The following is a 12,181-nucleotide window of genomic DNA, read 5'->3' as shown; positions in this document are numbered from 1 at the left end:
GAAGAGACGTCTGAGGAAGAACTCCTCCCGGGACTCGGGTCGGGGCGACTCGCTGAGTGATAACAGCGATGCGGTCCGGTCCACGGTTCCGCCCACCAGCCCAAAGGGCAAACTGCTCAACCGGAGGTCCAGGATGGGCAAGGGACGAGGCCTGCCGAAGAAAGGTATCGGTGCTGTTTTCATTCCTTAAAGCCCGTTCACACCAAGAACCACAAGTATATTCACGACACGTCCACACTCAACAGATGAAAACATTCTGGACTTTAGATTTAACTGATCTTGGAAGTGCACGTAAATACGAATAAATTGCATTTGGAATTAAAGTCCAGTGCGCTTGGGCTTCGTTTATATGTGTTCAGAACAAATCAAGTGTTGACCTGGATCTGTTCCAGCATCCGCTGCTTTATTTTAGCCAGTTAGACGTATAACAAACGTCCGAGTGAACGGACTGACACACTACATCTACCAAAGTCCACCCGCATACGTTCATTAACAGGCGATCACTCCCATTCATTCAGATGTTGTTTTACACAGTGCTGGTCCTTTGTAGAGGGTTCAACGTCTCTGAGTGCAACAGACCTGAACTGATTTGGAAAAGTCTGGCTTGCAGAAACGGCCTACATACTGTCCGACTGGCTGCGTCAAGTACGCCACATGTATGCTGCCTTGCTAACCTAATGCCAAGCCTGCAAAAAAAACCCCACTCGACTCTCTTTGTGTCTGACGGTGATCATTTAATCGTCTAGATTAGTGTTTTAGCTGAGATTATCGCCCCTCCTGACCTTTCCACCTCCCCCATCACCCGCAAGATGACTTAATGGCACACTTTTCTTTTTGATTCACTCTGCGATGGCACAGTCGGCCCTGTTTGTGTTACGTAACTGCTGGTTAAGTCAGCCCGCAGGGCAGGGCAGGGCAGGGCAAGAGATCCTGTTAGCTGTTTTTGGCCAGAATCCTTCAGATGTAGGCGTTGCAGTGCAAATGTAGTAGGTTTGGAAGTGCCCCACTTTATCCGAATAGGCCTGAAAAGTGGATTACAGCATTTTGACAATCGTCTTTACGGTCAGGCTGAGCTGAAGCCAATAGTGTTGTTTTGCCCTTAAAACAGAAATACAAAATTGGTGACATGTTTTCTTTGTAAAATGTGTCATTTGATCTAGTTTGAGCAAACATAAGATACTTTTAAAGTCGGCATTCACCCTGTATATTTTCGAAATGCATGTTGATCTTGTTGTGTACGATTTTTCCCTGCATGTGTTTTTTTTTTTTGACCTCGTAATTCTTAATCAAAATGACGTAATTCGATTTTTCGGGTGAATGACAGACTTATCCATTCAGTCAGTTTAAACCCTTTCTTTACAATCGACTGCAAGCTCACTTTCAGATCTGCCTCCATCCAATCAACAACCAATGGAAGGAATCAAGTCTCTCCACCCTACATTTTATTTTCACTCGTATGTCACAATAAAAAAAGATAATTTGATACTTCTTGCATTTCATTGTGACTTTAAATTAAATGAAGCACAGTTTATTTTAACTAGAGGGACGTTGCAGCCCAATAAAAGCTGGAAAGGAGGCCCCTGTCCCAAATAGCATGGTTGCAAAAATCATATATTTTTTTTTAATTTGATGATATTAGGTATTTGGGTAACCTTAAGCAAATTATGGCCCAATTTTTACTAAACCTTATTTATTTTGACCTGTGATTCAGGCCATTAACAGGTATTTTCAAATGATTATTTTAGCACTTGCATACTACAGCCTTTAACTCCAGTCGAAAGTGAACTAGTTTACTAAAAGATTGAAGGACCTATTCACACCGGCCGCGATCAATCGCAGATATTTTTTTTTTTTTTGACCAGTGTGTCGTTTTTTTTCTTTCTTTTTTTAAACAAGCCGTCCAATTAGATCTGAGCTGTTGCACAAACTTGTGAGAATGGTGTCACTGTTTTGAGAACCTGTGTAAACACAGATGAAAAAGTATTCCGGAAGAGAGAAGAGAATGGATGTTGAGCAGATTTATTCTTTACATACAGATTATCATTTCTATTAATTTTCCACTGAATTATGCGATCTGAAGAGCTCATTCGCTCTAGAGCTGTCCATCATATTACGTGATCATAACTCCTGCCCTTCCCGAATGATCTCGTTCTCATTCTGTGTTCTGCACGGTTCTGCGCACAAACAACTGAGAGAAACGTTTCTAAAAATGAAGCCCAAAAAATATGATTATGATGAGATATATGTTGTTTGTGTTTTTTTTTTTATTGTAATGTATTTTTATAACAATAAAGAATGAGAAATGCCTAGCAGGTGTAGCGTTCAGTATATTATAATAATGCACGTCTGCACGTTATTCGGACATGAGGAAAAATGTATTCTCGGGTCAGCGCCACCTATGGTACAGCTGTGAATTAGCTGAAGGAAATCAGTCGTTTTGTGTTCAGTGGAAAAGCTCCATTCGACGGTGATTCATTTAGCTTTATCGTGTCGCGGGTCTCTAGTCAATCAACAAGGAAAATCCTTTCAAGTATGACTCTTTCTTCTGCAGAACACAGAACAAGATATTTTGAAGAATGTTGGGAACCAAACAACATTGGAGCCTTTTGACTTCCATTTTATGGTAAAAAGAACATAAAATATCATAATTTATGTTCCACAAAAGTAGTAGTCATACCGGTTTAGGGCAGCTTAAGTGTGTAGCAGAACATCTACACCATGCTAAGCCTTGCATACACACACTTTTTTTTATTTTATTTTTTTATCAGTTTCTGTTTTTTTTTGTTCGCTTGTGGTTCGAGCTCAGCACATATCAAGAGATGATGTCACCAGCTGTGAATTATAGGGGCCCGGCCCTGATAAACCGTTTCAGAAGGGACGACACTGTGCGGTTAACATCACAATTGCAAGAGCTGTATTGTACTTTCATGTGCTACAGTAGAAGGAACTGAAAGAGTCGCATAGTTTTCGTTCTTCAATCCGTTTCTCGACATGACGTCACACAAGTTCCTCCAATGCATTTGATTGTTTTGAGAAGATAATGACGTGTTTTGTATCCATAGGTGGGGCTGGCGGTAAAGGCGTATGGGGAACACCTGGGGAAGTTTATGACGAAGATGTGAAAGTTGATGTGAAAGATCCCAATTACGACGCGGAGCAGGCAAGAGCCACACCATACGCACGCTTTTGGTTTTTAACCATGAGATTGGCACACAAAGCCATCAAACTGTGTGTTTCTCCAGGAGAACTGCGTATACGAGACGGTCGTCCTCCCTCTGGACGAGGAGACGTTTGAGAAGACGGTCACTCCTATAGTCCAAGAGTACTTTGAGCACGGGGATGCTAATGAAGTGGCGGTGAGATTTATGACGGTGTTGTTGAATGAGGAGACGGCTTTTGCCCTTTCATATCTAATCGGTATCATGCAATTATTTTTATGAGTAAACAAGCCTGTGCAAACCTGGGTGCGTTCTCATTATAATCAAAACATCTCTCTCTCTCTCTGTTCCTTCAGGAACTGCTTGCCGAGCTGAACCTGAGTGGCATGCGTGGAGACGTGCCCATGCTAGCCGTGTCGCTCGCGCTGGAGGCGAAAGCCAGCCACAGGGAGCTGACGTCACGACTGCTCAGCGAGCTCTGCGGGCGCGTGCTCACGGCCGGTGACGTGGAGGCCTCCTTCCACAAACTGCTCAAAGAGCTGCCCGACCTGGTGCTGGACACGCCAGCGGCTCCACAGGTAACTAGCGCACATGAGCTTAAGGTGTCTGGTACTTCATTCATTCAGCCAAACACAGAGTTATATTAAAAAAAAATATCCTGGCTCTTCCAAGCTTTATTATGGGAGTGAATAGTTCCAGAGTTTTTGAAGCTCCAAAAAGTGCATCCATCCATCATAAAAGTAATCCACACGACTCCAGTGGGTTAATAAAGGCCTTCTGAAGCAAAGCGATGGGTTTTGTAAGAAAAATATCCATATTTATCACTTTATAAACTATAATCACTGGCTTACAGTAACGTCTGTACGCGAGTCGAGTTCCGAGTCTACTTCTTTTTGAATTTATATTTGAATAATATATTAGTATTAGACTATTACTGTAATAATATATTGGTATTATACTTTGATTAATGCAATTATTGTAAATACTATACATAATATACTATACTTATTATTAATATTATTATTATTATAATATTATGTTATATTATATTCATGACACTGTAATTGTAAAGTAGAACAGGTTGACCAAAAAGTGAAATATTTTACAACTTTGTAAGTGTGTGTGATAATATATATATATATATATATATATATATATATATATATATATATAAAAAATAATTTTACCATAATAATATTTTAATTCTTTATGGCAGTTTTCAAACCTTCAATGAAAATTATAAATGCTTATTTTATTATGAATCAACATTAAATATGAATAAATGATTTCTTGAGGTGAATTGGCATGAACAGAATAGATTAATCGCAATAATCTTTATGACATTTAATCATCAGCTAAAGTTCATAATCATGAACCGCTCTCTCTCTCTCTCTCTCTTAACTTTTGCAGCGTAACATTTGGCACAGTTTCTAAGCTCCGGTGCGTCTTCATGTTTGCTTTGCTGAACGTGCGTTTGATAAGCTGCGGTTTAGCAATAAAAGCCTGTGGTCTGAGCGCGTCTGGTGGTGCAGATGAACCAGTCGGAAGAAACTTTCAGCTGTTTCCTTTGGCTTCATACAAACACCAGAGCTTGTGCTTTTGTGTGTCTGTGTGCAGAATGCTGGCTCAGCGCTGTGCCTCCAAACACACTCTCTGCTGTACAAACACATTTACCCAGCTCTCTCCTGTCAAGCCCTCACTCCATACACTACAGCAGATGTTGTTTGAGCACTAGAATGGGGCAAACACAACCCTCCCTTCCCTTCACACCTTATACAAAGGGTAGATGTGCCAAAACAGCACGTGTACAGATATTGACCTCCTCCATCAGTATGAACTGATGTGTATAACTGCATTATTCTCCAGTGTGTTTCCTCCAGCTGCGCACACAACTGCTCTGTTTACAGTCACACACATTTCAATGGAATTTCAAAAATGTTACGATGAGGAACTTGGGCTATTTTATGTACTTTTAAATGAAATATCTGCAGAGTTTCTGATTTCAGTTCCTTTTGGATTCGGTGAAAATTGTGTGTGTAAGCATGAAATATAATGCTTTCGGTGGAAAACTCTTAGAATGAGTGATCTTTCCCTGGACGTTTTAAATATCTTCTTATTTGTGAATAAAAAATGGACCAATAAATATTTTTATTATTATTATTATTATTATTATTTAAAAAATTAGAGATGACCAAAAAGTAACATTTTATGTGAAATTTTACGGTTTAATAATATTTAATATTAAATTTTTGCAATTAATTTAGGCCTATTTTAATTACTTTTGGTGTCAACAAGAAATATGGAAATGTTTTCTGTGGAAAGCTCTCAGAATGAGTTATTTACCTAGAATTATGAAGTAATTAATTAATTAATATAATATATATATATATATATATATATATATATATATATATATATATATAATTAGAGAGTTTGGACCAAGAAATATGAATTAATTTTAATATTTTTATTTTATTTGATCTAAAAAGATCGAGATTAGAGTTGATCAAATGTAAGGATTTCTAAATATTTAATTATTCAATGGTAATATTAATATTATTATTATTAATAAATATTAAATAATGAAACATTGTTATATTTGTTGATGCTTTTAAAGGAAATCTAATAGGCCTAATTATTAATGCGTTTCTTTCTTTTTTGGATCCTGTGATCACTGGTGTTTTTCATGGAAAAGCTCTGAGAACGAGTGATCTGAACCTGTGAATGTTAAACGGCTAATTCCCATTTGCTGTCGTCTTGCAGATGCTCGGCCAGTTCATCGCTCGAGCCGCTGCAGACAACATCCTCTCAAAAAGCTTCATAGACGGCTACAAAGGACGAGTAGACTGCGAATACGCCAGGTATGGAGCGTTTCACACGCTGTGTGTGTTATCCTGTGTTCTTCTGCGAGTGTGACGTGTGTGTATACGTGTGTGTATGTGTGTGTGTGTTTCACCAGAGCTGCTCTGGATCGCGCGGCTGTGCTCCTGAGAATGAGTCGATGGACCGGCCTTCGCATCGACAGCCTCTGGGGTTCAGGCGGCGGCCAGAGACCTGTCAATCAACTCATCAAAGAGGCAAGGACACACACACACTCACCGGCTGCGTTGCATAACATCAAAAGACTGGGAGATTTCACGGCACATTAAGCGTCAACACATGCTAACTCTAACAGATTGCATAACCGTTGTTGTTGCAGGTGAACCTCCTGTTGAAGGAGTACCTGCTATCAGGTGACACCGTGGAAGCCGAGCGCTGTCTGAGAGAACTGGAAGTGCCACATTTTCATCACGAGTTTGTTTACGAGGTAATAACGGCTAGAAAACGGGCATTTCAAGTCTGATTCGGCTCTGCGGCTGATGATCTGTTTTCTCTTCAGGCGGTTATCATGGTGCTGGAGTCTAAAGGTGACCGAACGCTTCAGATCATCCTACAGTTGCTGAAGTGTCTGTGCGCCTCCACCGTCATCACCGTGGACCAGCTGAGACGGGTATGAGCATCGCCTGCTGGCCGCTTTGAGTTACTGCAGCTGTAAAAGTGCTTCTTATCAGAATGGTGTCCTCTTACAGGGATTTGAAAGAGTCTACCTGGACATGGCAGATATCAGTATTGACGTGCCGTGTGCGTATTCGCTCCTGGAGCAGTTCGTGGAGCAGAGCTTTAATGCCGGGGTCATTGATAAAAAACTCCGGGACCTCTGTCCTTGTCGGTGAGTGAGTGACGGGTTTGTTTTGTTTTTCTTCTTTTTTGTATAAAGGCAAAACTTTTAAAATTATTATTACACAAAATATGTATTGTTATATTTATTATGAATGGCAGTAATGTTTAAAAATATGTAAAATTTTACATCAATTGTTATTATATAAAAATGTAGTTATGATGAATGGTAATGAAAAAATATTCAATATTATTACATTATTATTATTATTACAAGGTATTTATCGATATTTTATAATCGTTAAGTTATATTGTTATTTATATATTAAACAGTTCATAAATATATTTGTATTACATCATTTATTATTATTATTATTACCTCAAAATTGTCATGTACTCAAAGTTTTTTTTTTTTTTTTTTTCTTAAGAAATGTTTATGTATTATTACATAAATTATTATACGTTTATGAATAGTTGCATTCTTAGTATGCATGTTATATTTGTTATTATGTATTAATATTATTAGCAGTATTACATACAACTTTAGTCATGTACCCAAATTAAATAGTTTTTCCTTTTTTGTCATTTCTTATGAAATTTATATTTATTATTACTACATCATTTATAATTACGTATTTATGAAGTTGTAATATATAAAACATTTATTTATATATTATTATTACATAACATAATGCATTATTATTATTAGTTTTACATACATTATTTTAGTCATGTACCCAAATGAAAGTTTTTCCTTTTTGTCATATTTCTTATTACATTTTATATTTCTTATTATTATTATAATTATAAATATTTATCAATGGATAATAAATCTATAAAATTTATAAATAAAATGTATTTTTATATTTATTATTACATAATGTATTAGTATTATTACCCGAAAAAACTGTCATGTACCCAAATAAAATGGTTCTTTCCTTTTTGTCAATTCATATCATTACATAATTGATTTATGTACCCAAATCCACATTTGTAATGTCTTGTTTTGTTGTTGTCAGGGGCAGAAAGAGGTTCATGAGTGAGGGAGACGGCGGGCGCCTCAAGCTGAGCTTCTGAGGTTCAGGAGGTCCCACAAGCCCTCTCTGTGGCAGCTGAGTTATGGAGTCCTTTAAGTTGCTTGTATTTGTCATGCAAGTTTAAGTACTAAAAACGTTCCTCCTGTCAGAACACACGATGTGGCACTTTTCAAATCCCCCCCCCCCCCCCGATCCTTCTGATGTGACTTTATAAGCTAATCCTGAAAAAGTGCCAGAATTATGACTTAGTCATTCCATGTTTTGTATTCCCGAGTTCACTGCCGCTCCCGAGCTCCAGTTAGCAGTGTTTGTAGAGACTTGCGGATGTGTGTACATAGCTTTATAAGTGATGGGGGGGGGGCATGTAAGTTGGAAGCTGTTTCTCCCTCCTGGGCTGCTTTTGGTATGACTGTGCTTGAGTTTATTTTCCCCTTGACTTTTCAAAGGAGTCATTTCTGATGGTCACTGATAAAAGGACAAAACTGAGCAACGTAAGGCAGCTGGGATCATTTCACAGAGGTGTCGAGAACATTTATTTTTATATTTCAGTAGACTGGTGGATGTGAAACGTACTTAACTTACTTGCTCTTTTGTTTAAAATGGTTGATAATAAATAATAAAGTTTGTCATTACTGGTACTCACTTGGGAGTTCTTTGATGGATGGATGTGGAAGATTTTTTTCATACTCACCCAGATATTTTTTTAATCAAAAATACAGTAATATTGTCCATTATTTTCCATTTTTATATATATTTTTAAATTTAACTTATTCCTGGTAGCCGGATTCTTTGATGAATAGAAAGTTTATATATTTTTTGTATCATTTTAAGTCTTTACTGTCACTTTTGATTAATTAAATGTGTCCTTAGTGAATAAAGTATATATACATATATATTTTTTTTTTAAAGAACATTTGAAGATTAAAAAAAAATATATATCATTAAATATGACATTTACAAAGTGGAACGTATTTAAAAACTAGACAAACATATTAAGGCCTGTGCGTAATCCCAATTTCATGTATTAATTAGCTGCCATTTTATTCAAAGAGAGAAAAAACAAATCAATCACACTGACATATAGTTTTACAATGAATATGAGAATATAGCCACTGAAACCACGCAAGCACAGCTGCAACTGATGTCAATAAGCTGGCTGACATGTTTAATAAAAACAATATAGATCTGAAACTGAACTGCCTCTTTTAAATAATAGTGATTTACACATATCTCCTACGCCGCCTTATGAACTAAAGCATACATATAGATTCTAGTCTAAGTTGACCATCATATATGAGCTAAATATATACGAGTAAAATGTGCTGATATCATGTAGTGATGGAAGTGTGCACTAGAAGTGTTCCCTACTCTGCTTTTTCAGTCTGTTGTTGTTCCTTTAAAGTCAGTTCTTGTTGTTTAATGATCTCCTGAGCTTCTTGCTGCATCTTCTCCAGTTTCTCCAGCGTCACGGACTTCAGAGGCAGGAGTTTGGGTTTGCACAGGACCATGGTGGGCACGTCCTCCATGGAGAGCTGCCCTGCACGGATGAAACACAACACTGACTGACTGATAGGCCTGTATAACCCGCATGGAGTAAAGCTGAGCTGTGGACTGCAGTGCTGCAGATGTTCATCTCTGTCATGTGTAGCGGTGAGGTTTTGGAAAGCCCCGCACTACATCGACCACAAGCCTGCAGGGCAAAACACAACTACACCGGTGGAAAAAACTCACCCTGTTTAGGCAGAACCTCTCGAAACATTGACTTCACTTCAGGCATTGTGCTTCCGCAAGGTTCCTGTTAATGTAATGCAAAAGACTATTACATCCATATAGATACTGCACTCTAAATAAACATACACAAACATACAATTTGCTTCGGTTCGTGGATGTACCGTTTATCTCATCAGCTGGTGTTATACGCACTTCCGGTTCAGCTTCGACTCGCACGCGCTGTGTCTGTCGCGAGACAAATAAGCCGTTGCTGCCGCCTAGCGACAATGACGTGTAATGTTTCTGGCTGATGAAGGTGAAAAAAAAAAAATCATACGATTTATTATTTTGATTGATTGATTGACAGACAGACAGACAGACAGACAGACAGACAGATAGATAGATAGATAGATAGATAGATAGATAGATAGATAGATAGATAGATAGATAGATAGATAGATAGATAGATAGATAGAGTGAGGAAAATAAGTATTTGAACACCCTGCTATTTTGCAAGTTCTCCCACTTGGAAATCATGGAGGGGTCTGAAATTGTCATCGTAGGTGCATGTCCACTTTGAGAGACATAATCTAAAAAAAAAAAAAAACAGAAATCACAATATATGATTTTTAAACTATTTATTTGTATGATACAGCTGCAAATAAGTATTTGAACACCTGTCTATCAGCTAGAATTATGACCCTAAAATAACTGTTAGTCTGCCTTTAAAATGTCCACCTCCACTCCATTTATTATCCTAAATAATGGCGCTTTTCCATTACCAGTACCAGCTCGACTCGACTCGGCTCGGCTCGCTTTTCGCTCCGTTTTCCATTGCAGATAGTACCTCCACAATAGTACCTGGTCGTCTATAGCGACGCCGCAGGAAACTGCCGTGACTTAATCTTTTACGCGAGACGCGCGAGACACACCCGCTACCCACACACACAGGACAATGGAGGAAATCGAGTGCATGCTGTTTTTGGATGTTTTTGTTTTTGTTTTTGCTGTTTTTTATTCAGGATACTCCGTCTGGCGCGTGCAATGATGACGCAGTGAATAGTGACGATTCTCTCTGACCAATCAGCAGTCTGCCGTGTTTTCACGTCACATTTTAGTATCGCCTCAGCTCGCCTCAGCTCGCTTAGAACCTCGCCGGAGGTGGTACGAAAGAAAGTACCTGGAAGCAGGTACAGGTACAACTTTTACACAGTGGAAAACCAAACAGAGCCGAGTCGAGTCGAGCCGAGGCGAGCTGGTACTGTGTAGTGGAAAAGCGCCATAAGATGCACCTGTTTGAGGTCGTTAGCTGCATAAAGACACCTGTCCACCCCATACAATCAGTAAAAATCCAACTACTAACATGGCCAAGACCAAAGAGCTGTCCAAAGACACTAGAGACAAAATTGTACACCTCCACAAGGCTGGAAAGGGCTACGGGGAAATTGCCAAGCAGCTTCACAGGTCCACTGTTGGAGCAATCATTAGAAAATGGAAGAAGCTAAACATGACTGTCAATCTCCCTCGGACTGGGGCTCCATGCAAGATCTCACCTCGTGGGGTCTCAATGATCCTAAGAAAGGGGAGAAATCAGCCCAGAACCACACGGGAGGAGCTGGTCAATGACCTGAAAAGAGCTGGGACCACCGTTTCCAAGGTTACTGTTGGTAATACACTAACGGTACGTTCACACGGGGCGTCAGCGTCAACGCTTCCCATTGACTTTGAATGGGTGACGTCAAGCGTTGCCGAAAAGAATTGTGGATCCGTCGGCGGCGCTTCACTGGCGTTGATCGCGGCAGAAGTTCAACTTCTGCCGCGAGCAACGCCAGTGAAGCGCCGCAGACGGAAGCGTCAGCCAATCAGGATCGCTCTATGCAAATACAGTAGCCAGGCGGCAGCCAATCACGTTCATCACGTTCATCCTGTTCAAGAGCAGCAAACTGAGGATAAATTGTTGAGTTCCTGTCTAATTTCATTGGCTGACGCTGCTATGACCATGGCGTCAGTGCCAAACTTCAGCCACGCCTTCCGTCAAGCGTTGACGCTGACGCCCCGTGTGAACGTCATGGTTTGAAATCATGCATGGCACGGAAGGTTCCCCTGCTTAAACCAGCACATGTCAAGGCCCGTCTTAAGTTTTCCAATGACCATTTGGATGATCCAGAGGAGTCATGGGAGAAAGTCATGTGGTCAGATGAGACCAAAATATAACTTTTTGGTCATTATTCCACTAAACGTGTTTGGAGGAAGAAGAATGATGAGTACCATCCCAAGAACACCATCCCTACTGTGAAGCATGGGGGTGGTAGCATCATGCTTTGGGGGTGTTTTTCTGCACATGGGACAGGGCGACTGCACTGTATTAAGGAGAGGATGACCGGGGCCATGTATTGCGAGATTTTGGGGAACAACCTCCTTCCCTCAGTTAGAGCATTGAAGATGGGTCGAGGCTGGGTCTTCCAACATGACAATGACCCGAAGCACACAGCCAGGATAACCAAGGAGTGGCTCTGTAAGAAGCATATCAAGGTTCTGGCGTGGCCTAGCCAGTCTCCAGACCTAAACCCAATAGAGAATCTTTGGAGGGAGCTCAAACTCTGTGTTTCTCAGTGACAG

General features: G+C 39.7%; 1 protein-coding gene across 2 annotated transcripts; it reads right to left on the bottom strand.

The window, feature by feature from the left end:
• Positions 1-8,867: 8,867 nt before the first annotated feature.
• bbip1 (BBSome interacting protein 1) lies at positions 8,868-9,824 on the bottom strand. 2 transcript variants are annotated; one of them, XM_082137963.1, is made up of 3 exons: positions 9,745-9,824; positions 9,584-9,647; positions 8,868-9,389 (listed from the first exon to the last, which is right to left on the bottom strand). In XM_082137963.1, exons 2-3 carry the CDS (start codon positions 9,627-9,629, stop codon positions 9,217-9,219), a joined length of 219 nt encoding a protein of 72 aa, XP_081994089.1. In that variant the 5' UTR covers positions 9,630-9,647; positions 9,745-9,824; the 3' UTR covers positions 8,868-9,216. The 2 variants fall into 2 exon arrangements, with proteins under 2 accessions (XP_081994089.1, XP_081994088.1); XM_082137962.1 differs by having other exon boundaries at positions 9,720-9,811.
• Positions 9,825-12,181: the final 2,357 nt, after the last annotated feature.

The sequence above is a fragment of the Leuciscus leuciscus genome (genome assembly GCF_965113295.1).
Source record: "Leuciscus leuciscus genome assembly, chromosome: 15".
In the NCBI taxonomy this organism is placed as follows: Eukaryota; Metazoa; Chordata; class Actinopteri; order Cypriniformes; family Leuciscidae; genus Leuciscus; species Leuciscus leuciscus.
This window is presented reverse-complemented; position numbering and strand designations above follow the sequence as displayed.

Bases quoted from the DNA above. Each gene is read 5' to 3' on its own strand.
- bbip1 (XM_082137963.1), bottom strand. From the start codon at position 9,629: ATGCCTGAAGTGAAGTCAATGTTTCGAGAGGTTCTGCCTAAACAGG. The intron at 9,390-9,583 runs GTGAGTTTTTTC...TCATCCGTGCAG, and splicing joins AGAGGTTCTGCCTAAACAGG to GGCAGCTCTCCATGGAGGAC.